Source organism: Panthera uncia, chromosome X, assembly GCF_023721935.1.
Source record: "Panthera uncia isolate 11264 chromosome X, Puncia_PCG_1.0, whole genome shotgun sequence".
NCBI lineage: Eukaryota > Metazoa > Chordata > Mammalia > Carnivora > Felidae > Panthera > Panthera uncia.
Window position 1 is genome coordinate 50,295,455 of NC_064817.1, and position 22,891 is coordinate 50,318,345.

A 22,891-nucleotide genomic window follows, 5' to 3' on the forward strand; every position below is an offset into this window, starting at 1 on the left:
GATGGAAATATGGAGGCCCATAGAGGGAGAGGGATTTACTCAAGGTCACACAGAAAATCAGTGACAGAGAAGAAACCATAGGCCAGGACTCCTAAACTCTGGTGAAGTGCCCTTTGACATCCATGCACTCTACTATAGTACTTGTTACTTATACATGCTTATGTATCAGTCTGGCTCATAGACTAGGCTGTGAATTCCTTGAGGGCAGGGACCACATCTTCTACATGTGCTGTCCAATTAGCTACTTGCTATATGTGCCAGTTGAACACTGGGAAACATGGCTAGTCCAAATTGTCTAATTGTGTAAAATGCACACTACATTTCAAAGAATGTAAAATATCTCATTAATAAATTTTTACATTGCTTACAGGTTAAGATAACATTTTAGATGCATTGGGTTAAATAAAATATATTATCAAAAGTATTTTCACTTATTTATTTTTCAAATTTTAATGTAGCTATTAGAAAAAAAATTGTGGCTCACATTACATTATATTAGATATATATTACTGGTCTGTTATATATTTATTTTTTCTCCTTGGTACCAAGTATAGAGCTTTGTAGTCAGTAAGTGCTCAACACACCCTTGTTGAATAAAGTTGAACTGTAGTTGGTAGGTTAATTGCTGCCACCTCTCTTGCCAATGTCACTGGGCTTGTGTGGAACATCACAGTAAATCTTTTGTCCCCAGGCCCAGGTGTACATGAAGTTTTTCGGTCCTGGCTTGGAGGTGCCTTATAAATATCATCACCCTTTAGTTCCTTTTCAGAGGAAGCCCCATTGCAATCATGTGCACAGAAATCACCAGGGTTAAGGTGGATTGTGTAGACACTGGCCTCTTGCACAGGAAGTGGCCTCAGCTTTGCAATTGTTCTTGGGGACTTTTCTTGACAGGTTTCCAACAGGAAGTTGGGGGTAAGTGAACAGAGAGAGAAACTGGAAGTTAAAGGGAGGCCTTCTCAGTTTCTTCATGGAGGTGAGGCAAGCTAAAGAGTGTGGGCAACTTGGGCTATGGGGATTCCTTCTTTTGCTAATTCACTGATAAATTAATTTATTCAATTTGAAGTTCCTGGGAAACTATTTCATGTCTGACCCTGTGAAGAAAATAATGGACCAAACATGGTTCCTACTTTGGGCTGTTCTTGGTCTCCTGGAAGAGACAGACACATGAGGTAGTATGAAAAGGTTTTGGACACCAGAGCCAAGCAAAGCAGGGATTAATTATTTTCACTGGGAGAAGACTAGTCAGAGAAGTCTTTTCAGAGACAATGAGCATCATTATTTTCTCTCTCCATCTTTTGACATCTAGCTAAAATACTACTTTTCTAAGAGCCACCTTCTTGCCCCTGCCCTGGAACAATTACACCTTTCTTACCCACTCTTCTGATAGCACTTGTACCTTTGTACATATAGTCAATGAGTTATAGAGGTGGGTCTATAACTCAAGGGCTAAAACCTACAGTCCAAAACAAAAGACTCTGACCTAAAATTCAGTTTTTCTTTCCATTCCAGCACTGAGTCCAGTGTGGGACTCAGCACAAACAGCTTTCCCCACCCAACGCTCTTCTCTCTCATCCTCCTTCATAGACTTAGCCAAGTCAAAAAGCATCCAAAAGGAGAGAACTGTGTATCTTTTGGTTGCACAACAGACTTAAAGTAAAGCTCCCTTTGTGCTGTTGCTGCAAAGTTGGCCCTTCCCAGCATGCTTTGTGCTTGTGTGGTAAAGAGGAACTCCAAAAATCCTAATGCCTTTGCTCTAATTCAGGTCTTCTGCATAGATGGCATGATTTTCAGGTCTTCCTGGCTTCTAATGCTCTCTTCCATGGACGTACTGCATGGCTCCAAGGGGCCACCATTAATTACTACTTTATGTAAAGACATTGTTTCCAGAAGGTCCGTGTTAAAAAAACAAACAAACAAAAACAAAACAAAACAAAACGAAACAGTAGAATACTTTAACTGATAGGTGAGGAAAAAAAGAGTGGGCAGCTGAACTTAATCTCTGTGGAGTGAATAGAAATGAAGGAGTCCCTCCCTGGGAAAGTGACCACAGGACAACCTTGACTCCACCCCAAACTTTAGTCAGAAATCAAAAATAAAAAAGGAACTGAATCTTTCTAGAAGCCATATCTGGGGAAATTGGTCTCAAGGACTAGTCAATAAATTTTTCCGGTAGAAAGGAGTTTCTGCATAATAGTGTAACTGCAATTGAATCTCTATCCCAAGCTGTGCCTACAGCCTCTAAGCCTTGCAACCACAAGTACATAGTGAGGGAGGGGTAGGGATAGAGAAGCTTATAAAGAAACCAGGGAGTATTTGAGTATTGAGCCACTAAGATCATCTAATCCAGCTTTTGTTGTTTAAATGGAAAACCCAAGCTAGGGGGGGAAACACAGCTGACAAATCTAGGACTGGGGCACAAGAGCCCTGGCTCCAAGCATATGGTCTTTTCTCTTGAACTTGAATTTATAAGACTGGATGTAGCTTGGATAGATTATTCAACAGAGCTTGAGCATGGTCCAGGGTACTACTTCTGCTATGTAGACTAAGGACTGGGACTTGAGCACTGCAATCATTGAAGGCAATCACAAGCATACCCTAAAAGAATTGAAAAAAAATTGCCTCTCTCTTCTTCAATACCATCAGGATTCATGATGTAGAATACTGCATAATGGGAATCCAGTGTCTTCCAAACTATGAATGGGGACTGCCCAAAGATTGCAAACATGTGGCACCAAGAGGTCACTCAATTTCTTCTCACACTTTTCACATCCTTCATGAAGCCTGAAAGTCACAATTGAACTTAAGGATCTGGCACCATATTTTTCTTCTCAAGGTCAACTACTTTTTTCTCTCCTTGTAGCCAGTGTGTGAGAGTAGAAAAAGCCTAACTTTTGGAGCCAGAAAGACCTGAGTGGAAATTATATCTTCTCCATTATTTCTTAGTTTTTTGTTCACTTTAGGTAAGTCACTTTACTTTTACGTGCCTCACTTTCCTCACATATAAATAAGGATAATGATAATACATACCATACCAAAGAGTTGATGATTAAATAAGATAATGCATGCAAAGCACATAATTTTATTATTAATAGAAGTGAATTTCTTTCTTCCCTTCCTTCTGTAAGGCCCTTCATGCCAAAATGTGATCTGTGGTCAGAGCTGTGCCAGCAGGGCCAGCTTTATAGGCATGTGACCTGTAAAGTTTCCCAGGTCCCCACACTTAGAAATACCTCACACTTGGCTTAATATTCTTCTTCTTCTTCTTCTTCTTCTTCTTCTTCATTATTTTTGGAAAAGTTTGTTTGTTTTGGGAGAGAGAGAATGGGAAGGGGCAGAAAGAGAGAGAATTCCAAGCTGCCCTTTCAGTGAGGAGCCCGATGCTGGGCTCGAACTCACTAACCACGAGATCATGACCTGAGCCTAAGTCAGATGCTTAATTGACTGAGCCACCCAGGTGTTCTGGCTTACTATTCTGCTGTCACCATTTTGAAATCTTCTTTTTTTTTTTTTACAGGAGCCCCCCCCCCATTTTCATTTTACACTAGGCCCTGCAAATTATGTAGCTGTACCAGGTGAGAAGCTGTGCCAGGGGAAGTAAAAAGGGTGTTTCAGGACCTGAAGACATTCTGACAGAGTGAGAGAACAAATGCTTTGAAGTTGATAGAAGTGGATTTAAATTCCACATATACCACTAATTTGCTTTTTGATATCATTTTCTTTCATCCCTCAGATCTGTTTCTCAATTTTGACAATGTAGATTTTCATTTGATAATGTCTCAGCTCTGACATTCCTCATTAACTCATTAACCCATTCCTCATTAACTCTAGGGAAAACTCTGACCCATAGGTAGAGCCTAAGGCAGCCAGAGGCTTTCTGCTTCAACTCTCTGCAGCTTGGAGAACCATTGTCTGTAGGAGGTCAACTACAAATGGGCTGGGGGGTGCATGGCAGTGGGAACTGTTGCTGCAGTAATGGGCCCTTTCACAATAGCACTGTTTTGTCATTTTTCACCCAGATTTCCGTTGGTTAACCTCAGCCTTAACTTCCTCATTTATGTTTCCTCTTGAAGACATCAAGGACCCTTCAAAACACACGACGTTCCTGCCCCAGGCAAAAAGCCCAGTTACCTCTGGCCACTGCAGTTTGGCTCATCACCAGGGAACCTTTGCCTCCTCCAAGACCAAGGCACCGCTCCAGTAACAGGTATAATATCCATTTTCCCTCTCTGCTTGGATTCCCAAGCTGGGGGAGGTCCAAGGGTGGCTTGAACCTACCTACCCTATTCTCTTTGGACTCTCCTCAGGGATTCTGAGTGAAGGGTGGGTGAGAAGGTTCCCATTGGTTTTCTATCTTGAAAATTCTAATGGTGAGAAGGAAAGATAACATTTCTTCCTCAAAAACATTGTTAGGAGCTAGCCACTTGGAAATGGAGTGTTCTTTGGAATCATGGGTCAGGACATTTGAATAGCCGTCTTGAATTTGCCATTTATGCACTATGTATCTTTGATAAGTCCTCTCACCTTTCGAGAACACATTTTTGGCCTCTTATGCAAAGAAAAGGAAGGGAAATATTAGACGAATAGTGTCTAGAGGCTTATTTAGTTTTTATATCCCTTATTTTTATGGTTGTCGACCCTCTGTTGAGAAAGACATAAGAGAGATGCTGAATAAATATATCTGGGTGGGGCTGAATGGGATTGAACCATGCCTAAAAAAATCCAGACTGCTTCCAGTATGAGGAGGTCCAACTGGTTCAGAAGCAGGATACATCCTGCTGCTTGTTGTGTTAGTCCTGCTAGGGTAGATTAGGGGCAAATGATTTTATTTTGTGTAGTATGACACACTAAGAGAAAAACTTTCAGAGTTCCTTAATACCTCTATGTCAATATTCACATTTTCTTCCCATGGGTTTGGCAAGCCTTTTTCAATTGAACCTGTTTTTCATTTATTTATTTATTTATTTATTTATTTTTAACTTTTTTTTTTAACGTTTATTTATTTTTGAGACAGAGAGAGACAGAGCATGAACGGGGGAGGGTCAGAGAGAGGGAGACACAGAATCTGAAACAGGCTCCAGGCTCTGAGCTGTCAGCACAGAGCCTGACGCAGGGCTCGAACTCACGGACCGCGAGATCATGACCTGAGCCGAAGTCGGCCGCTTAACCGACTGAGCTACCCAGGCGCCCCGAACCTGTTTTTCTTATATACACTCATTTGGAGAGGCATGCACTAGAACATCAAGAGTGGGAATAAAACCTATCTGGTTTCAGCTCAGCCACTGACTCCTTCCATTAATATTGAGGTGATATGGTCTATAAGGCTCTTCAATTTCGAGTATACTAAGAAGGAATATTTAGCCATTTCATATTTCTATCTCTTTCTCTCTCTCTCTCTCTCTCTCTCTCTCTCTCATGAAATCAGAAAGAGGTTTCACGAGGCTACAGGCACCTCCAGTTTATCCAGGTCTTCTCACAGAAGCCGGTAGCCAATGAGGGTAATGATAGAGCTTTCTGGACATGAGTCCAGTTCTGTCTTGCCACCTTGAATGCAAGCTCTATTAATCAACTTTCTTGGCTGGCCTCCACCCACAACTGCAGGGACTGAGCCACAGTGCCTATTAGCTCCTATATGGGAAGCTCTGAAAAGCTGAGAAAACTTTCCTAACAATTCTGCCAGGTAAATCTTCTTATTCCCATTTCCAAAGAAGACAACTGAAGCTCAAAGAAAGATTTTCCCAATGCCATGATTGGCTAGTTGGTACTCAATGCAGCATTAGAATCCAAATTTGTCTGATTTTTCCCACTATACTGTATATGGTGACCAAGATTGTTGCTTTTGCTGCTCTGGGTGGCTTGGGATGAATTGAGTGGTATGGGAAATGAGGGGATGGAGAAAATTGTTTATAGACTTGTATTTAAAGTCACTCCTATATTTCAAATTGGAGAAGCATGTCATCCCCTCATCAACATCTATTAAACTGAAGGAGATAATATTAAAAAAATATTGTTGTTCCTAAAAGACAAGTCCCTCTGCCTTGTCTTAGCTCAAATAAGGCCTTCTGGCCTCATGGGGTACTTTTCTATTCCTGACAATCGTGTAATGTTTGCCACTTGTCATACCAGTATTTAATATGAGCCAGCTACTTTCTCACAGATCAACTGCCACAGCTGGAAAGGTGAAGCATTTGACACAGACAACCTGGATTTTTTTTTATCAACAAGATCTGGGTGTTGCCAAGGGAATTACTCTGTAAATTCCAGACATGACCATGTTCCTAGCAGCTTCCTTAGTTCCCTAATGGTTGTGGATTGAAAGATCCCAATGCCTCACTGCCACATCTACTGCTTGTCTTTTGCCATCATTGTGGACGTGTCTCCCTTTTCCTGGAGAGAAAGAGATAAATACAGAGCAGAGAGCTAAAAGAAACAATGAGGAAAGCTGAAAGGCACAATGAGGTGATATAAGGCCTAACCCTAAACTATGAACAACTTGTATAACCTGCAGCTACTTTCTTCTTCAATATTAACCTTCATTTCCTCATTTATAATATGAGTGGGTAAGACTAGATGATGTTTCTTTTATAGCTTCCATTCTTGAGTCTTGATGGGACAAGGGTGCCCATGTTAGGCAAGGCTAAAGCCATACAACAGTCCTGTTTCATCTGTCCTGATCCTGTTAATTCAACTGTCACTGGCCCTTGCTTTCCTTCTCAATAGCACAACCACCATTTTTTGAATATCAAATACTGAACTAAAGGCTTTGCATACATTAACTCATGCCATTCTCACAATAACTTATTATGTAGGTACTCAAACCCATTTTGTGGATGTGGAAAACTGTAGCTCAGAGAGATGAGATAATTTATCTGAGGTTTCCCAGCTACTTAATGACAGTTAAAATTTAAGCTCATGTTTAACCTCAAAGTCTATGTTCATAACCACAAGACTGTGGGACATTGGAAAGTGGGTGGGGGGGCTCGTGGATACTAATCTGGGGCCTAGTCTTTTCCTGAGGTCAGAGAAGCAGGGCAATGACCAAATTCTCTCCCTTATGCATATAGGAGCCAACTGAAGCTTGGAACTCCAAGGAATGCTAAAGCTATAGCCCGAGGACCTCTGGGTGAGCACTGGGGCCTCATCTGCAGTCTCAGCTGGGCTTTCCTTAAGGATCCATCTTCTGGTTGGGAGACTTATGCCTGTTTTTGCTCACTTCCTTATTCTGATGTTTCTGCTAGTCCTTAGCCTTTGAAGTTTCTCTGGGGCTCAGGGTGTGACTCCTTTTTCTTTCATTCCCTCCAGGGCCATATCTCCCAGGAAGATCTTGCCTCCTCACTGAAGCTCCTGGCCTGGCTCCTGCAGTGCCACACTCCGTGTATTTGACAAGCTGAGTTGGACACTCCATGTGGTAGAGTGTCAGTTTGTCAAATACCCCAAGTGCGGCATATGCCTAACAGCTCCAAGCCAGAGCAGTTGGGATACAACAAATAAATTGTCAGCTGAATACAAGATCACTCTCCAAACACAAACTAAACTTTCACAGGTTATTTTCAGTGACTTGAGGGAACTGAAGCATTGTATCTGAGGGTGCCAGGGGAAAAATGAGGCAACTCTTGAAGCCACAGATCTGGAATGTTTCTATACACATTGTCAGATCCCAAGCAGGACATAATGGTCTTAAAAAGGTATATGGAATCCAGAGATGGAAGTGCTCTTTGATTTGTATTTTTTTCTTCACATTCCTCTTACAGAGTCTCCTAGAAAGGACACCAGACTTCTCACACAAGCTTCATGATAGGGCTTAGAAACCCACTTTCCTGACACTCAGCCTTGGCTTCTAGACACACTTTGACCTTATCTTTCTTTTCTTCTTCATGTCTTTTCTCCTTCTGGTAATACTTTATCTATTTTTTTCTGCTTAATTATTTCTCATACTTCTGGCTCAGAAAAATTTCAGTCTCTCCAAGGACTTTTGAAAGTCAACCTACACTTTTTTTCTTCTTCATTTGAAGAACACACCTTGCCTTAGCCCTTGTATGTACCCACTTCTATTGTCCAATGGCACCTCTTGAATTATTAATAAACTTTTCCAGTGGATATTTTTAACTCCCCCCATGAAATTGTGAGGAAAATACTGTTTTCTTGAATTGCTGTCTCCCCTTTCTATCCCTGCACCCAGTAGCTCTGGTTACAGAAAATAATACATCTTTACTGATTGACTTTCTACTAGACTATTATCCTTGGATTTGGGTCAAGATGCTATTCAGAAATTTGTGAAAAAAATTAAACTGTGGTCACCATAATGCTATAGGGTATTTGAGGTAATAATCAACATTGAAGGATTTTCCTCCTGAGAAATAGGGTCAAGGACTAGAATGGAAGAGCAAAAACATATGCTCAGAGGACAAATATGTTTTGAAATTATTTGGTAACTCAAAGTTATACAGGTGTTTTATTGCAGAATTTTCAGTGTCTTTAATTTTCTAATGTTGCATTGGAAATCTCAAATAGAAAGATTTACAGAATGAAGCACTTTTTATTCCTATCTAATTGTGGATCCCCCCCCCCCCCAGGGCCATCTCTTGGTCAGAATCTGGGAAAATGCCCTAGAGGGACTCCATATCTTCTGTCTCTCTTTTGGAGATCTGCTTTTTTTTTTTTCCTCTTCCAGCTTTCCCTGAATGGCTATTTGCCTAAGACAAATTCTGTTATCATCCCATGCTTGTTTAGCCTATCCTACAGTTTTGAGATAACCTTGTACCCATGACTCTCTTACTGACTTGTATGGAAAAAAAAATATTAGTTTTGGGGCAAAGATGATTCCTACTGCAATGAATATATGATCCTAACAGTTCACAGGCCTGTTTTCTTGTCTCTGCTCTATCACTGACTTGATGTATGTCATTTTATACTGTCATGTCCCTCTCTAGGATGTATTTCCTCATATGTAATATGGGAGAATTAAAATTAATAATCTCCAAGATTTCTAAGATAAGAGACTTTGAGATGTCCTTGGGAATTCATAGCTTCTATGGGAGTAGCAGGGGAGTGTTCCTGGGTTTGGGAATCCTTTTATTAATTTACTTTTGCTTGTGTTTTTATTTTTTTTTAACTTTTTTCAATGTTTATTTTTGATAGAGAGTGAGAGCAAGCTGGGGAGGAGCAGAGAGAGAGGGAGACAAAATCTGAAGCAGACTCCGTGCTGTCAGCACAAAGCCTGACATGGGGTTCAAGCCCACAAAACTGTAATTTCGTGCTGAGCCAAAGTTGGACACTCAACTGACTGAGCCACCCAGGCACCCCATTACATTTATTTTTATTTTAGAGAGAGAAATAACATTCACAAGTGGGGGAGAGGGGAAGAGGTAAAGAGAGAGAGAGAGAGAGAGACTCAAACAGGTTCCATGTTCAGCAAGGAAACTGGCTTGGGGCTCAATCCCACAATTCTGGGACCATGACCTGAGCTGAAATCAAGAGTTGGGTGCTCAACTGACTGAGCCACCCAGGCACAACTGAGGATCTTTGGCATGCAATTAGGATTGTCTTCCTAACTCCAATAATTTATTTCTCTAAGGGTAGTAGGAAGAGAATAATGGCTTTTTTTTCTGAGCCTGAGGGTCTGGAAACAGCTGTTTCATGAAGGAAGCTGAGGTTTCCACTGGGTGGGTCCCTGTTTCAGAGGCTTGTAAGCATGATGGGGAAGAATAAGTTGCTCCTTTCATCAGCTATGTGAAGCTGGCATATGAGGATGAAGAAAATGCTGAGGTTTTGACCATGGACTTGGCAGGTTGATGGTGGTGAAGCAAAGGAATAATTCTTGTTCACTTCTGTGTACTATTTTGACTTCTGTAATCATCCCAAAGGAGAGAATCTCCTGGTGAAACCTGAGCTGACCTTGGGCTGCATTAGAACCCAACGTGTCAAAAACAGCTTCCATGAAGAGCAAAGAAGTTTATTTGACATGAATTACATGAGGAAAAGGAAGAAGTGTTGAGTCAACCTAGAACAGGTCTTCATAGAGGAGATTGAAATAAAGGTGTATGCATGCGTTCACACATGCAAATTGTCAAACACATGCATGCATGTATGCATGCGCGAGCGCGTGCGCACACACACACACACACACACACACACACTCCTAGTTTTCATTTGTGCTTGAGGAAAAATATTTCTTTGCTTGGACCCCCACATTGTAAGAAGGCCAGAGTATAGAGATGACTTATGGTGAAGACAACTACTGCAAAGATTTCAGGATTCCAGGAGGTAGAAATCTTTGAGGGTGGTGTATTCATACTTTGGAAATAAATGGAGCCTTTCATCTCTACTTCCACAGTCCCCTGAAACAGAAGAGGGGGTCCCTCATTTTCAGGTTTCCAATTGACTTAAGAGAGTCATCCAAATGGAGTTGGCAGGATAACAGGGAAGGGAATGGAAGACAGTTGAATACGAATTTGCCAAATATTCATTGTGTCCCAGATGGGCCCACATCTGAAGTAAAGTAAAGATGGTATGTGTGGGAAAGAGAAAGACAAAAAAAGAAAAGGTACTATTCATAATTCCAAGTCCCCAAACATCTCAACCAGTCTCATTTTAATCACTTGATGGGTACTTGAGAGAAGACCAATATAACCAAGGTTGCTATCATGATTTGATTTTTATTGAGCACCAAAAGAATACCAGAGCACTAGACTCACAGCTCAGGAGCAAAACTTAACCCTAGCTTGTTACACAAAAAGGTATCTGACCCTGAAGAAAGGGAAGTGATCCTGGACACAACTGGTCCCCTGAGCAGGCAAAGCTGCATTTCCCTCTGGTCTTCTGGTGGCAAGAGACCAAAGCTGTGTGGTGTCTGGAAGCATGATGACCACATCTCAGTGCTATCGGAACTTCCCTCTGGTGTTTGAAGAGAAGAAGCAGAAGGGATAATAGAAGGGTCTAAGACATGACCCAGCAGCAGGCTTGCTTGAAGTGCGTATAACTTCTTGGGCAAAGCCAGTCACTCTTAGAACTTCAGTGATGAAAGACCCGTTGGGCTATCCAGGAATGGAAGTAGCAGGGAAGATGGCTGTGCAGAATTCAGGGGCTGAATAGGCAATTATGTCAGCAGACCATGGCCTACCAGGTGCTTTTGTCTTTGGTAGTCAAAAGCTCATAATCTGGAGGAACTGTGTGCAGCAGGTGAGAATAGTCACCATTGATCTGGGCGATGATCTGGTGCTCCTGGCCCAAGCAGGGATCGTCAGAGTAGTCAATGCCCGGAGTCTGGGAAGATGACTCTTCACTGGAGCAGTCACTTGTGAAAATAGCCACTCTCCAGGTTTCACCAGAATTGCTGTCCTCCCTGGAATGTGCCCTGTGGCCCAAGATCCCACCACACATAAAGAGGGGCTTGAAGCTGGGACTCTAGTTTCCCACACTTCTGCCCCAATTCTTGCCAACTGACCCTTAGGCTCTTGTTACTAAGGGTTTCTGGGAACAGGAGGCTAGTGGGCCTGGATTATTCCATGTCATCAGTGGGTCAAGAAAGATCCTCTGGAGGTGCTTCAGAGGGGGAAGAAAGCTATTCCCTGACCCTGAAGGCCTCAGGGCTTAGAATTGGGTTTATGCCAACCTCTCTTTCTTCCATGCCAGTGACAAACAGAATGAGGGCAGGGAAGGGGTCAGAAGATGGAAAAGCAGAGGTAATCTTACCTGGCCACTTCACAGACATGTTCTAGAAAAGAAGAAGAAATCAAGTCAGAAGTCTCCATGGGGAGTGGACAAGGGCCAAACGTGGACACTGGTTACCAAAGAATGAGGGAAGGAGAGACAAAAAGAGAGATCTCTATTGGGAGGTATTGGGAAGATAAACTGAAACACAGGGATACAGATTTCTCAGAGAAAGGAAAAGTACACGTTGTTACTATCCTCTTTGGTATACTCTGGTTCAGGACATCGGGCTGGAACAGTTGCTTGGTGTGGTAGAGGAAGGAACACTGGAGCTGGACGCACTCTCAACCCAGAAATCTTGCCAAAGATCCCCAGGGAGTTTTTGTGAAAACTTGACCAGGCCAGGGCCCAGGCAGAAGGGGTTAAATTAGCCTCTCAGGGACCATGGCCTAAGCCATTTCCAAATGCACTCATCTCCACTCTGCACTCAGAAAAAATCCTGAAGTAGGTCACCATTTCCCCCTAGTGTCTGTGGAGGAGAACTATCTGCAGTCCTTGCAGGCTTAAAGGCTCTATAACCTGATACAAACATGGATGTTTCTTGGTACTTCCCTCTAGGAGTTTATAAACTTTCAAGAATGCAACTGGGGATGCATGCATTCAAACACAAGAAAGAAAACAGAGCATGCCACAGGCCCTCTGCTTTGTGATACAGCCCTGTGTTTCCATGTCTTACCAGCCCCACTGGCCTGATAGCTCCCATACCACAGGTGTTATCTATTTCATTTTTTATATACCCACACTTTGGCACATAGTAGTCACATGTTAAATTGAATTAATGGCCTAAGGCTATCTCCATTATAGAGAGATAAAAATAGAAATTCTGGGAAGGCAATCATGAGAAGGCAATCCAAAAGGGGAAAAGCATAGAGGCATTAGGTATATGTGGCATATTTGCCTATTTGAGCCCAGTGATTGGAAATGAAATTAAGGAGTGATGGGGGTCAAGAAAATAGGCTAAAGCCACATCAGAGAGGGCCTTTAATGGAATTCAAATTTTGACTTCTATTCCCTGGGCTATGAACAGCCCTATAAGGTTTTTGTGTGGGAAACAATCTAATATGGTTACAGTTTACACCTAATCTCATTGAGGCTATGATGAATGTTGTTTTCACTGGGATTTGTGGCTACTTGAGTTATCTCTACTTCCAAGTTCAGCCTCATGAGTCATAGCCACCCTGACTAGCCAAGACCTTCAGAGACTCATGGTGGAAACTAGGCTACTTGGGAATAGAAGCTTCTATGGAGGAAAAGACACACTAATGTTAGGCAAAATGGCCAGTGCAGCAGGCTTTGAGGTGTATTTAGATTTTACTTAGAAATCAACATCCAAATTCTCTTTTAACTCCTCTGTTGGCTCACAGTTATTAAATGGCCCTGACAACTGCACCTCCATGATGTCATCAATTTATTTTTTTTTTAATTGCTGACTTTTAGTTCCTTTGCAAGGCCTAGAGAAAAAAAATTTCCAAATTCCTTAGCCTGTTATTTAAGATACTTTGTTATCAATAATAAAATTTCCTTTTCTCTTGAATTTCTCCTCTGAATTTTCTACATTGATGGCCCCACTCACCGTCATCTTTTGAGCTTTTGCACCTTTCCTCATGTAATTCCTTCTTCCTGGAACACTGCCTTCTAATTTTTTTTTTTCATCCTCCAAGGCCTGGTCTAAGTCCCACCTCCTCCTAAAAGTTCTTGCTAATCTCTTCAGCCTTAACTGACTCTCCTTTCTTCTGGAAACCTTATCATTGATTATATTCTCCAGGCTTTGAGTCTATAGCCTTTTTTGTTATGTATGATTATTGATAAACTTCATATTTCTACTTTGAATCTTCTTTTTTTTTTTTAAATTTTTTTTTTCAACATTTTTTTTTTATTTATTTTTGGGACAGAGAGAGACAGAGCATGAACGGGGGAGGGGCAGAGAGAGAGGGAGACACAGAATCGGAAACAGGCTCCAGGCTCCGGGCCATCAGCCCAGAGCCCGACGCGGGGCTCGAACTCACGGACCGCGAGATCGTGACCTGGCTGAAGTCGGACGCTTAACCGACTGCGCCACCCAGGCGCCCCTACTTTGAATCTTCTAAATAAATTGTAATAAACTTGAAGCCAAGGATTGTGACTCCCATTTCTCTTGCATCCTCATGAGACAAACCATTACAGTGATGGCTTTCATTAAGCTAGTTAACAAAGATTTCTGAATTAACTTCCATACATCATCTTGTCATTGTTGGCTTGCATATCTATCTCCATACACTTCTTTTCTCACTCCCACTCTAAGCTGGGAACTCTTTGAAGTGCCTATCACAGTGGCTGGTACAGAATTTATGCTTAACTATACTGTCAGAATGAATTAATGAGCAAAAGCCACTCAGTTATACTCATAACTGACCTTGTTGGGATGTCTTCCAGCAGAGCATGACATAAGCCAGGATGGAGACCATCATACAGCACAGGGAAATGATGAGAATGATGGAAAAGGTAGGTAGGCCCTTTCCTAGGAGGCAAAACAAGGCCAAGAGGTATATGGTTGAAAATGAGTTTAAAAACAGAAACTCCAAGGAACAGCCCAACCAGCCCATAACTTTTTTTAAATTTTTTATTTTTTTAAACATTCATTTATTTTTGAGAGAGAGAGAGCAGTAGTGGGTGAGGGAAAGAGAGAGGGAAACAGAGGATCTGAAGGAGGCTCTGCACTGTGAGCACAGAGCCTGATGTGGGGCTGAAAAGCACAAACCGTGAGATCACGACCTGAGCTGAAATCAAGAGTCGGCCAGTTAACCAACTAGCCAACCAGGGAGCCCGCGATAACATTTTCTTTTCCATTTTTAATTTTCTCCTGGCTTTATTTTCTATCCAGAGAGACAAACAAGACCTGAAACCTATGAGAAAGAGTTGAGAGAGGCAAGAGACTCCATGTATAAATACAATCTTCCAAGCCCACTAACTGATGGCTGATTGGCTTGGGCATTTGAACTAGTCATCCAGGCTTTCCAGGGGGCCAAGACAAGATATTTTCACCTTCTCTTAAAGGAAAATAGTACCTTGACTTCCCCACTTCACAAAATGCTACCTAATTGATACTCTGGTCAATTATGTCTAGCCAAAAGAATTATTTTCTTCACACTTTCTGGGCAAGTATTCAGATTTCTTTTTCCTCAAAACGTATTTCTAGAGTCTCCTGAGTTAACTATCCCAATTATGCCTATAAGCTGAAGGAAACCACTGGACTGGGCTTTTAGTCTTGGATCTGTTATTTCCTTGCTGTATGACTGTGGTAGGCAGAATAATAGTTCTCCAAAAATGTCCACATCCAAATCCCCAGAACATGTGAGAATTTTAGTTTAAATTGTAAGGAAGAATTAAAGTTGCAGATATATTTAAAGTTGCTAATTAGCTGACCATGAGATGGGGAGATTATTTTGAATTACCTTGGTGGGCTCAATGTAATCAGTCTTTTAAAAGTTAAAGAGGGGTGGGGCACCTGGGTGGCTCAGTCAGCTATGCAACCAGCTCTTGATTTTAGCTCAAGTCGTGATCTTACAGTTAGTGAGTTCAAGCCCCACATCAGGCTCTGCGCTGATACTGCAGAGACAACCTGGGATTCTCTTCCTTTCCCCTCTCTCTGCCTCTACTCTGCTCATGTTCTCTCTCTCTCTCTCTCAAAATAAATAAATAAATTTTTAAAAAGTTGAGGAAAACAAAAGAGGTCAGAATTAGGGAGAGACTTGAGGATGCTGCATTGCTAGTTTTGAAAATGGTGGAAGGAGACCAAGATCCAAGGAATATGAGCAGCTTCTAGAAGCTAGAAAAAAAAAAGAAACTAATTTTTCCCCAAAGCCTCCAGAAAAAACACAGCCCTGCTGATACCTTGATCTTAGCTCAAAGTGTCAAACCTCTGATCTCCAGAAGTGTGTGATAATAGATTTGTGTTATTTTAAGGCACTAAGTTTGAGGCACTTATTTTTATAGCCATCTTAAAAAAATAAATTTTAGTGACTTTAGTCAAATTATTGAGTATGTATTAGTTTCCCCGTAAGTTTAGTGAAAAGATTGTATAATGTCTAATGCACTTATAGCTACAATATTCTGAATCTAAGGGGTGAGATCAGTGGATAGAGAGGGGTAGAGAAAGAAACTCAATTATCCTTAGGATTTGTTGCTACAACTGGCTTTATTTTTGCCAGACCCTAAAATACTTTGTCTTATAAATCTGGAATATCAGGCATTGGATGGCTGAGTTGGTTAAGCATCTGACTCTTGATTTCAGCTCAGGTCATGAGCTCATGGTTCATATGATGAAGCACGTATTATGCTCTGTGCTGACAGCATGGAGTCTGCTTGGGATTATTTCTCACCCTCTCTCTCTGTCCTTCCCCCACTTGTGCTCTCTCTCTGGAATATTACTCACCTATAAAAAGTACTATCTTGTCATTTGAATAAAATAGATCTAGAAGATATAATGCTAAGTGAAATAAGTAAGTCAGAGACAGACAAATAACACATAACTTTACTCATACGTGGAATTTAAGTAAGAAATGAAACAAATAGAATAAGAAACAACAAAAAACACTCAAATATAGAGAACAAACTGGTGATTGTGATAGGGGAGGTGGGTGGAGGGATGGGTAAAATAAGTGAAGGGGATTAGGAGTACACTTATTGTGATGAGTGCTCAGCAGTGTATAGAATTGTTGAATCATTACATTGTATACTTGAAACTAATATAACACTGTGTGTTAATTATACTTGAATTAAAAAAAAATAAAAACAACTAGTATTTGTGGTCCCCAGAACTGTGATTGAAGCTGAGAGAATCCAAGCTGTATTTCTTTGATTTTTTGATTCTCCATTTCTTCCAGATTGTCCAATTTGTTAACATGCAATTTTTCATAATATTCTCCTATAATTTTATTTTTGTGGTGTTGGTTGTTATCTCTCCTCTTTCATTTGTGATTTTATTTATTTGGGTCCTTTCTTTCTTCTTTTTAATAAGTATGGCTAGGGGTTTATCAATTTTATTGATTCTTTCAAGGAACCAGCTCCTGGTTTCATTCATCTGTTCTACTGTTTTTGTTTGGTTGTTTTAGTTTCTATATCATCTATTTCTGCTCTAACTTTTATTATTTCCCTACTCCTTCTGGTTTTAGGCTTCATTGTTGTTATTTTTCTAGCTCCTTTAGGTGTAAGGTTAGGTTGTTTGATATTTTTCTTGCTTCTTGAGGTAGGCCTGTATTTCTATATACTTCCCTCTTATCATCACCTTTGCTGCATCCCAAAAGTTTTAGACCATTGTGTTTTCATTTTCATTTGTTTCCATGTATTTAAAAAATTTCTTCCTTGATTTCTTTCTTAACCTATTCATTCTATAGTAGCATGTTGTTTAATCTCCATGTATTTGCAGTCTTTCCAATTTTTTCTTGTGGCTAACTTCAAGTTTCATAGTGCTGTGGTCAGAAAATATGCATGGTATGATCTCAGTCTTTTTGTCCTTGTTGAGGCCTGGTTTGTGACCTAGTATGTGATCTACTTTGGAGAATGTTCCATGTGCACTTGAGAAGAATGTGTATTCTGATGCTTTAGGATGGAATAAGAGAACCCAAGCTATAAACCATTAGAGATTTAAGGAAGAATCTCCCTTGGAGGGAATCAAGTAGTAAAAACAAAAACAAAAACAAACAAAACAACAACAAGAACAAAACTTGATAGAGGATGCAATGCACACACCCAATATCTGAAAATTTCCATTCCCTTGGGGTTATCTTCTCATTTTATCAAAATAACTCTCCAAAAATTATCTTCTCATTTCCCTTGTCTTATTGGATGTTGCCCTGCAAAAGCCATGCAATATGGAAACCTTCAAACCAAAGGTGGCAATTCAAAAGTAGCCCACAAAACAGCTTTGGGCTATGCCTAAAGATAAAATGTTGTGCAGCCAAAAGGGGAGAAGTACATGGGCATTAAGAAGTCCACCATTAACGGTATACAATCAGAGAATGAGACCAATAGTGACAGTCATCACTATTTAGCATCAGCTAATCGAAATAGATGTTTACTATAAACTTGGGGTCTCTACTACACACTTTTGTTGCAGGACAATGTGTGATCTGGAGAGTTCTAAGGGATAAGTGAGGGCAGCTCTGCTGATAATGGGGATCTTGATTATTAAGGGAAGTAGTTAATTATCAAGTAGTATGAACGCATTTCGTTATTTTTTGAAAAAAAATCACTGTTTTATTTTTGAGAGAGAGAGAAAGAGAAAGCAGGGGAAGGACAGAGAGATACAGATACACAGATTCTGAAGCAAGCTCCAGGCTCTGAGTTGTCAGCACAAAGCCGGATGTGGGGCATGAAACCACGGACCATGAGATCATGATCTGAGGTGAAGTCGGACGCTTAACTGACTGAGCCACCCAGGCGCCCCTATATTTCATTATTTTAACAATCAATGTAGGCATACCAGTGCAAAAAAGCTAAGTTCCAGGGAAAACAAGCTTCTCTTCAGGGTTTGGATCTTTGATACCATGACTTAGGGATCTTTGAAACTCTCGAGAACTCAGAAATCAGCTGCAAGCTTCTTGGTGAGCCCTGGTTAAGAGCTCAAGTAACGAGGCCCTCACATTATCCTTATATGATCCAATACCTACATCCCTAAGAGAGCTGGCTGAGGTCATAGTCCAATTCCTATTCTTGCTTAGAGTGTTTGGGAGGTGTATTACTATGATAACAGTAAACCAGCTAAAAACACAACTACCGCTTAACCACACTCTGACTCATTACTGAATCTGCATCTGTCCCTCCCCATCCCACCCATTAAGCTCATCTCCAGGGCCTTTGACAATTGTGCAGCATTCATTTGAAGAGTTGAATGCCACAGAATAGTGTGTATTGTGAAAAGTTTCAGTTGCAAAGTTCAGAGCCTAGAAGGAAAGATAGAAGTCCTGTCCTTTTCCTTACCTGTTTCAGCACTGGTGTCCCCAGAGTAGCCATCCACTTCAGTGGTCCACTTCCAAAATGAGGTCACTGTAGATGTTGCTATAAGAACAAGGTATTAGGATCAGAGGCCTCTCTTCCATCCAAAAACTATGAGGCAAAGGGTGGCTGAAAAGTTTGGGTACCTTCACTGGGAATTTATTCTGAGCTTTCCAGAATTCCTGGAAAGGAATTGACCACTGGTACTATGGGATGATGTATCTTAGTTTCTTACTGTTGGTGGTGGGAAGAGGCCCATGGAGGGTGGGCAACATATCCAAAGTTCCACAGAAAGTCAGATTAGGAGCAAAACATAAGTCAGAGTTTTCTCTTTTCCAACATGAGTACTCTCTTTTCTTACTTTTGCCTCAGATGTTCTCACAAAGAAGAATATACATATTCATTATTCTACTTCTTCACAACATTTTAATCATTTCTCCCTTTCTTTTATTTCCATTCTGTTATTGCTATGTTTTCTCTGAGGAACCCAGTAACCTCTTATTACAAATATAATGGCATTGAACCTTCTTTTGTTTCCATGACATCATTTCAGACCTCTATTGCACCCACAGAACCATAGTAAAACTCACCTTTCAAGGGAGATTGCATGGTTGTAGTTGTCTCAGTATTAGTCTTGAGTGACTTGGAAGAGTCTGCAAGGAAAAGGGAGCCCAGTCAAGGGCCCTGGTACCCTTGAGTGAACAGTTGAATGGTCTGGAGAAATTATTAAGTAAGTAATAAAGAAAGCTAAGTAGGAGAAAGTAAGTAAGGGTCAGTCAGCTCCATACCTGGACCTGTCTCAACACTTTTCTTATGATGCTGAAAAGTTGGGTGTTACCTGGTCATCCTTCACATCTTTCTAAGGCAAGATTAAGCCAGGATTCATAGGCCTCTAATAAATGTGTAGCTATAGTCCTGAGCATCTTTCAACATGGATTAAAAAGACATATTTTGCTTTTAATAACTTATGAAATTTAGCTATTAATTTTCTTGAGAGAGATTTAGGAAGTATTACAAAGAAGGTGGCTATGGGTGATGTCAGTGGAAATGGTAGAGTTATGACTTCTGGGTATTTACTTCTGTACAAAAGCAATAAAATAACTGGCAAAGTTTTTAAAAATCAACTTTTTCTACAAACAAACAAACAAAAATCAACTTTTTTCCAAAATAAAAAAAAAATAGCTAGAGGTTTTGCATCAATCCAGGGAGCATTTTTAGGATAAAAACAGCTAAATGTTGTTAATAACAGCAATTTTGTGGCATTTTAACTTTTTCTAAATCCATTACTCCTCCCAGGCCATTAGTAGCCTTGAGTTAGCAGAACAGTTTAGTTTCCAACAACTGTCATTATTTGACATGTGTGTCGGTTCTCTGACTCAAAACGCTTGTCTATATTGATTACTCCGTGCTAAAATTCTCCCTTGGGAAAAGGATATATGTGTCATACATCTGCTTGAAGCAATGGATAACAGTTGAGGGAAACAAGAGGCTGACCAAAAAGTTTAAAAGGAAAAACTGAAGAATTAAATGTCAACAGGGGCTATGGAAATCTTTGACACATTCCTAAGAATCTAGAAGGAATGCATTTGCCAAGCATAGTGCTGTGTTCATGTTCAGGAAAGACATGAGAAGGTCATAAGTCCTTACCTCTGGCTAGCCTTGGGGCTCTGCATAAGCAGGGAGTGAAGGTTATGGCAGTTATAAGCTTCCTGGGTTAGTGTTAAGGACATATTTCTACAGCCAACAGAGCTCTTTAGAAAAGAGTGGGACATTTGTTTGTCTTAGGTATTTAAGGAATTCTCTATCTAATCATTTGCTAACTATCAAGCTAAACTAGCAGAGACTTTGTTGGCCATCCATGATAAAGAATACAAGACTGTACTGAATTAGTTCAGTAAAGTAACTAAACAAATAAACAGTATCTAAGACAACAAGCAATGCCAACAATAAGCCCTGGAGAAAGAGAGAGAGAATCAGGCTTCCAGAATTGCTACATTATATTGTTTAAAATATAAAAATATAAAAAAAACTGTTTAAAAAACAGTTTTCAACAAAAATATGAGATATTCAAAAAAATTAGAAAGTACAGCTCATAAACAGGTAAAAACTCAATTAATAGAAACTGTTTCTGACATAGTACAGGTATTAGACTTACTAAACCAAGATTTTAAATAAATTATTTTAAATCTGTTCAAAAATTAAAAATTTCATGTCTGAAGACCTAAAAGAATGAAACTGATTCAAACCAAATAGACAATATCAAAAGAGACATAAATTATAAAACAGGAGCCATCTACAAATGCTTCAGTTGAAATGTACAATAACCAAAAGAAAACATCATTGGGAGAAAATTTTACTAGAGCTAATTAACGTGGCAAAAAAATCATTAAACTTGAAAAGATGACAATTGAAATTAGCCACAAAAACAGAAAATAGAATGAATGAGGAAAAGTGAGCAGTCCCTCAGAGACATGTGGGACACCATCAAGTGTACCAATGTACACATAATGAAAGTCCTAAAAAGAGAGGATGGAAAATTACAGATGGAATATTATTTTTAAATAACTTTAAAAATCTCAATTTGATGAAAAGCATTATTCTTCAAATATAAGAAGCTCAATGAACCCCAGTAGGAAAAAAAAATTTGAAAAAACAAAAACATCTACAATTAGACACATAATCAAAAGCCAAAGCCAATGAAACAAGAGAGAGGCACGTTATCATATATGAGATTCTCAATTTTCACTCATTCATAAAGTTTAAGAAATGAAAGAAATGACCATAGAGGAAGGGAGGGAAACATAAGATAAAAGCAGCGAGGGAGGCAAACCATAAGAAACTCTTAAATACAGAGAACAAACTAAGGATTGATGGAGGGGCGGTGGGTGGGAAGATGGGCTAAATGTGTGATGGGTATTAAGGAGGGCACTAGTTGTGGTGATCACTGGGTGTTATGTGTAAGTGATGAATCACAGGGTTCTACTCCTGAAACCAGTACTACACTGTATGTCAACTAATTTGAATTTAAAGAAATAAATTTAAAAAAATAACGTGCATTCATGTGAAAAAAAAGATTTATGGCTGATTTCTCAGTAGAAACAATGGAAGCCATAAGACAGTGAGATAATATTCAAAGTACTAAAAAAATGAATTTCAATCAAGAATTATATATTTAGCAAAACTGCAATTTAACAACAAAGAAGAAATTAAAGTATTCCAAGATTAACAATAACTGGGAGAGTTTGTCACCAGCAGATTTGTCGTATGAAGAATCCTATGGGTAGTCTTCAATTGGAAATAAAAGGACACTAGATAGTAACTTGGATCAACATGAAGAAATAAAACATCAAAAATATAACTACATAAGTAAATATAAAGAAAGTATAAATGAATTTTTATTTGTAACTCATTTTTTTCTGATTTAAAAGACAACTACATAAAGCAATAATGTTAATGTGATTATAATGTATAAAGATGTAATCTTTTACAGTAATAGCATAAAGGAGGGGAAATTGAAAAATGAAATAAAAACAGGATATATATAAAACAAATAACAAAAGGGCAGACACATTGTTTTGTAAACAATTATATTAATTATGAATAGATTAAATTATCACATTTAAAGGCAGAGATTGGTAGTGTGGAATTATGTGGAATCTAAAAAAACAAGACACATAAACAAATAAACAAAAAGCATAATCATACCTATACATACAGAAAACAAACTGATGCTTACCAGAGGGAATGGGGGTTAGGGGAAAGGGAAAATGCATGAAGGGGAGTAAGAGATACAGGCTTCCAATTATGGAGTGAATAAGTCATGGGAATAAAAGGCACAACATAGGGAATATAGTCAATGATATTGTAATAGCATTGTATGGTGACAAGTAGTAGCTACACTTGTTAGCATAGCATAACATATAGAGATGTTGCATCACTATGTTGTACATCTGAAACTAATGTAACATGGTTTGTCAACTGTACTCAAACCACAACAAAATTTAAAAAGACAACTTACATTAAAAAAGAAAACAATCTAACTGCATTGTATGTATATGTAGGATTCATACACATAAATGTTTTGAAAGTATGGAAAAAGATATACCATGCAAACAGTAACTAAAATACAGCTGGGGTAGCTATACAAGTATTCAAGAAAATAGACTTAAAGACAAAAACTGTTATTAGAGATAAAGAAAGACATTTAATA

The 22,891-nt window shown here is 39.6% G+C and overlaps 1 protein-coding gene and 1 long non-coding RNA gene across 9 annotated transcripts in view; one reads left to right on the plus strand and one right to left on the minus strand.

Moving 5' to 3' along the window:
* Positions 1-4,076: 4,076 nt before the first annotated feature.
* LOC125932196 (uncharacterized) overlaps positions 4,077-22,891 on the plus strand; it is an 89,198-nt gene continuing 70,383 nt past the window's right edge. For 3 of the 6 annotated variants that reach the window (XR_007460550.1, XR_007460551.1, XR_007460547.1), the window contains exons 1-3: positions 4,079-4,207; positions 7,065-7,123; positions 7,303-7,685. This is a non-coding gene — a long non-coding RNA (uncharacterized LOC125932196). Of the gene's footprint in view, positions 4,208-7,064; positions 7,124-7,302; positions 7,686-22,891 lie in introns of all 6 variants that reach the window. The other 3 variants (XR_007460549.1, XR_007460552.1, XR_007460548.1) reach the window with 3 other exon arrangements.
* Positions 10,623-22,891, minus strand: part of VSIG4 (V-set and immunoglobulin domain containing 4) — a 29,776-nt gene continuing 17,507 nt past the window's right edge. For 2 of the 3 annotated variants that reach the window (XM_049644667.1, XM_049644664.1), the window contains 5 exons: positions 19,272-19,334; positions 18,667-18,744; positions 14,102-14,206; positions 11,692-11,713; positions 10,623-11,353 (listed from right to left, as the gene is read on the minus strand). In XM_049644667.1, coding sequence (XP_049500624.1) covers positions 11,116-11,353; positions 11,692-11,713; positions 14,102-14,206; positions 18,667-18,744; positions 19,272-19,334 — 506 coding nt within the window. In that variant the 3' untranslated portion in view covers positions 10,623-11,115. The remainder of the gene's footprint in view (positions 11,354-11,691; positions 11,714-14,101; positions 14,207-18,666; positions 18,745-19,271; positions 19,335-22,891) is intronic. The other variant, XM_049644666.1, reaches the window with a different exon arrangement.